Source organism: Humulus lupulus, chromosome 9 (genome assembly GCF_963169125.1).
Source record: "Humulus lupulus chromosome 9, drHumLupu1.1, whole genome shotgun sequence".
NCBI classification, from domain to species: Eukaryota; Viridiplantae; Streptophyta; class Magnoliopsida; order Rosales; family Cannabaceae; genus Humulus; species Humulus lupulus.
In genome coordinates this window covers 162,118,348-162,121,399 of record NC_084801.1, presented here as the reverse complement: position 1 = coordinate 162,121,399, position 3,052 = coordinate 162,118,348, and the positions used below count along the sequence as shown (strand labels likewise).

Sequence of the window (3,052 nt, the reverse complement as noted above, 5' to 3'; positions counted from 1 at the left end):
AAAGCTTATAGGAAATGCCATTGTATGTTGTAAACTATATGAACTTGGATATTTTTTTTTATCCTTCATTATATTGTATTACTAAATTTATGAAATTAAATATTGCAGGATGACCTTCTAGATAAGAGAAATGAGGGGACACTTGTAGAAGTTGGGACAAACGATATATTGACACAAGTGTTAGGAACAAAGGAGCATCCTGGTAGAGTAAGAGGCCAAAGTCGTGGAGTTACACAAAGAGACTACTTTTTGAAGCCAGCAGGAGGTTTTAGTGGACTTCAACAGTATCAATTTCAATTTCAGAAACACCAATCGCAAAAATACTTAGATGACTTTAAAAAGTTAGAGCAATCCTTTGAGCAAAGACTACGTAGTCAAGCTGAACAATTTGAAGTAGAACGAAAACGAGAAAGAGAAGAACGAGAACAAGAACGAGAGTTATTTTTGACAAAGTTTACAGATTTAGCAAACCAAATTTCATCATTAAAAGGAAGTGAAGTGAGTTTGCCTACGATAGTTTCACGAACAAGTGAGACCCCTACGCCAATGGAGGTGGTAAATGAGTCTTTAGTTTCTTCAAAGGTATTTTATTCTTCACCTATTCATATTATTATTTTAGAAAATATCTATTATAACATAAATATTATTTTTTCCTCGTCTTGAGCTTGTAGGATAATCAGAAGTCTAGATTATTGACAGAAAATGGTGATACTGTTGCTATTGGACGAATAATGGCAACAAGCGAAAAAATTCATTGTGTTGACTTAAGAAAGGGTAACTATCGTGTGCAAGTGGATGAGTGCTGCAATGATGAGGCTAAACTTATTTTTCCTATTGGAGATGAGATTTCTTTAGTATGTCATGCTGTCGGGCACTATGTTGAGTGGCCATCTCATCTGATCATTCCTTACGATTCAGATTTGGTAAGACATTGACAAGAAACTATATTTAGTGATTGAATTATTTTTCATGACTAACATGTGTTACTTTCATGTTGAAGCTACCTAAGAAGAAAAATAAGCAAAAAAGGAATGGTTCACCAATACCTAATGCCCCAATGACACAAGAGAAGTCTCATCCTTCCCAAAAACTTCCTAGTCAAAATGAAGTAGTGTCAAGTAAAGCTAGTGCCCCGATACTCTTCAAGATTCCTAGTGGGGTTCCTCGCTTTCTCAAGTGTCTATTAACTACCGTGAAGTATGTGGAGCCAAGTTTCATGATCAAAATTACGATGGATTTTGAGATATTCGGCCATGAGAATGATTTATATATCTCACAAGAAGATATAGTCCATGTTGGCGTAATGGAAGAGATTGGAGCATCATGTGTATTGTTATATATCAGGTATAAAAGATTTTTAAAATAATTATAAGTTTGTTCATAACTTATTTTATAAATTTAACAGAGATATATTTTTTATGTAGGATTTTATACTTCCAATTAGTGAAAAGAGAGATCAGTCACTTTTTTCGTTTTGTTGAGCCAATTTGGTTATCAAATGTTGGATCCACTGAAGAAGAACGAGTTGAATGGGTATCAAAGCGTATGCTTGATTCAAATCCGGGTCAGATGTGGTTGTTGCCATATCATAAGGGGTAAGTTTTTTACTTTTAGTATTTTGTTAGTGAATATATATAATATTAATAATGAAATATTTTTGTGTTTTTGTTAGAAAGCATTGGATGCTTATAATAATTGATTTTGATCACCAATTGTGCTATTTCCTGGATTCTCTTCACAGTTTTCCACCAGATGAAATCAAATCTCTCATTTCTCGGTAAAAATCTAACCAATTAACTGCATACTCTTTAATTCATTTAAAATTAACAACATCTAAATGTTTATGTTATTATTATTTAGTGTCTTTCAACATTTACGCACAAATAATGCAAAAACTAAGGAAGTCGCGTGGAGAACAGTTAAGTGTCCTCGTCAACCATTACAATCAGTACAATGTGGGTTCTATGTTATGAGGATGATGAAGGACTTCGTGACAAATGAGTTTTCAATAAGATGGCTAACTAGTAATGTAAGTGAAAATATTCATTATTAAAGTTCTAGCTTTACCTTAAGATTAAGTATATTAATTAAACTCATGCAATGAATTTTGTTTTAGTGTGGCGGGAAGAACTATTACACAAAGGATGAGATCAATGAAGTACGTGAAGAATGGGCACAATGCGTCATGGATTTGATGAGTACTACATAGGTCCACTCACTTTTGTTAACTTAGACTTTTAATGAGATATACTTACAATGTTAACTTAGACTTTCTTGAAGATATGCACACTTTTGTTGCCTAACTATAGTTTGCAATGCTTATGTGAGTCATTTTGTAATTAACTTAAGACTCGTTATTTTAGATACTTAGTTCAAATTCTAGTATTTTATATTATTGTGATATATGTTTTGTTTTGTTCAGTTTGTTTGTATAAAAAAACATGATTTGTTATGGGCATAATACACTTTTTAAGAGAAAAAAAACACCATAAGTCGGTTCTACTAAAACAGACAATAGATGTCTACATCATAAGTCGGCTGTGAATCGACATATCATGTTTTACACCAGAGGTCGGTGTACAACCGACCTACCATGTCTTACACTAGAGCTCGGTTTGCAACCGACGTACCATGTCTTACACTAGATGTCGGTTTTCCACCGACGTATCATGTCTTACACCAGATGTCGGTTTGGCGCCAACTGACCTACCATGTTTTTACATCATAAGTCACTGCATGGGAAGTCAGTTCCCAACCGACTTATGAACATTCAGATGTCAGTTTTTAACCGACTTATCATGTAATTTTTGTAGTAGTGTTAGTTCGTGTTAATTTTTGACTAATATTCTGTGCTTTTTAAGAAAAACACCGATTAATCAATTTAAATTAACGTCTAAGTTTTATGACCTGGTTATGTCCAGGACCTTAATTTGAAAACTTAGTTCGCGTTAATTTTTATCAATATCTCGTGCTCTTTAAGAAAAGCAACGATCAATCAATTTGAATTAATTTATAAGTTTTATGACCTGGTTATGTCCAGGACCTTAGTTTG

The 3,052-nt window shown here is 33.3% G+C and overlaps 1 protein-coding gene across 1 annotated transcript; it reads left to right on the top strand.

The window, feature by feature from the left end:
• Positions 1-991: 991 nt before the first annotated feature.
• LOC133800244 (uncharacterized) lies at positions 992-2,302 on the top strand. The gene is made up of 5 exons (XM_062238196.1): positions 992-1,344; positions 1,425-1,595; positions 1,673-1,777; positions 1,861-2,029; positions 2,117-2,302. The coding sequence occupies exons 1-5, from the start codon at positions 992-994 to the stop codon at positions 2,207-2,209; spliced, it is 891 nt and encodes a 296-aa protein (XP_062094180.1). The 3' UTR covers positions 2,210-2,302.
• The last annotated feature ends 750 nt before the right edge of the window (positions 2,303-3,052 follow it).

What these genes read in the sequence shown, in the direction of transcription:
- LOC133800244 (XM_062238196.1), top strand. Translation starts at nt 992, where the DNA reads ATGTTGAAGCTACCTAAGAAGAAAAATAAGCAAAAAAGGAATGGTTCA. An exon ending in TTGTTGCCATATCATAAGGG is followed by an intron (nt 1,596 to 1,672) that starts GTAAGTTTTTTA and finishes TGTTTTTGTTAG; the next exon opens with AAAGCATTGGATGCTTATAA. An exon ending in ATCAAATCTCTCATTTCTCG is followed by an intron (nt 1,778 to 1,860) that starts GTAAAAATCTAA and finishes ATTATTATTTAG; the next exon opens with TGTCTTTCAACATTTACGCA.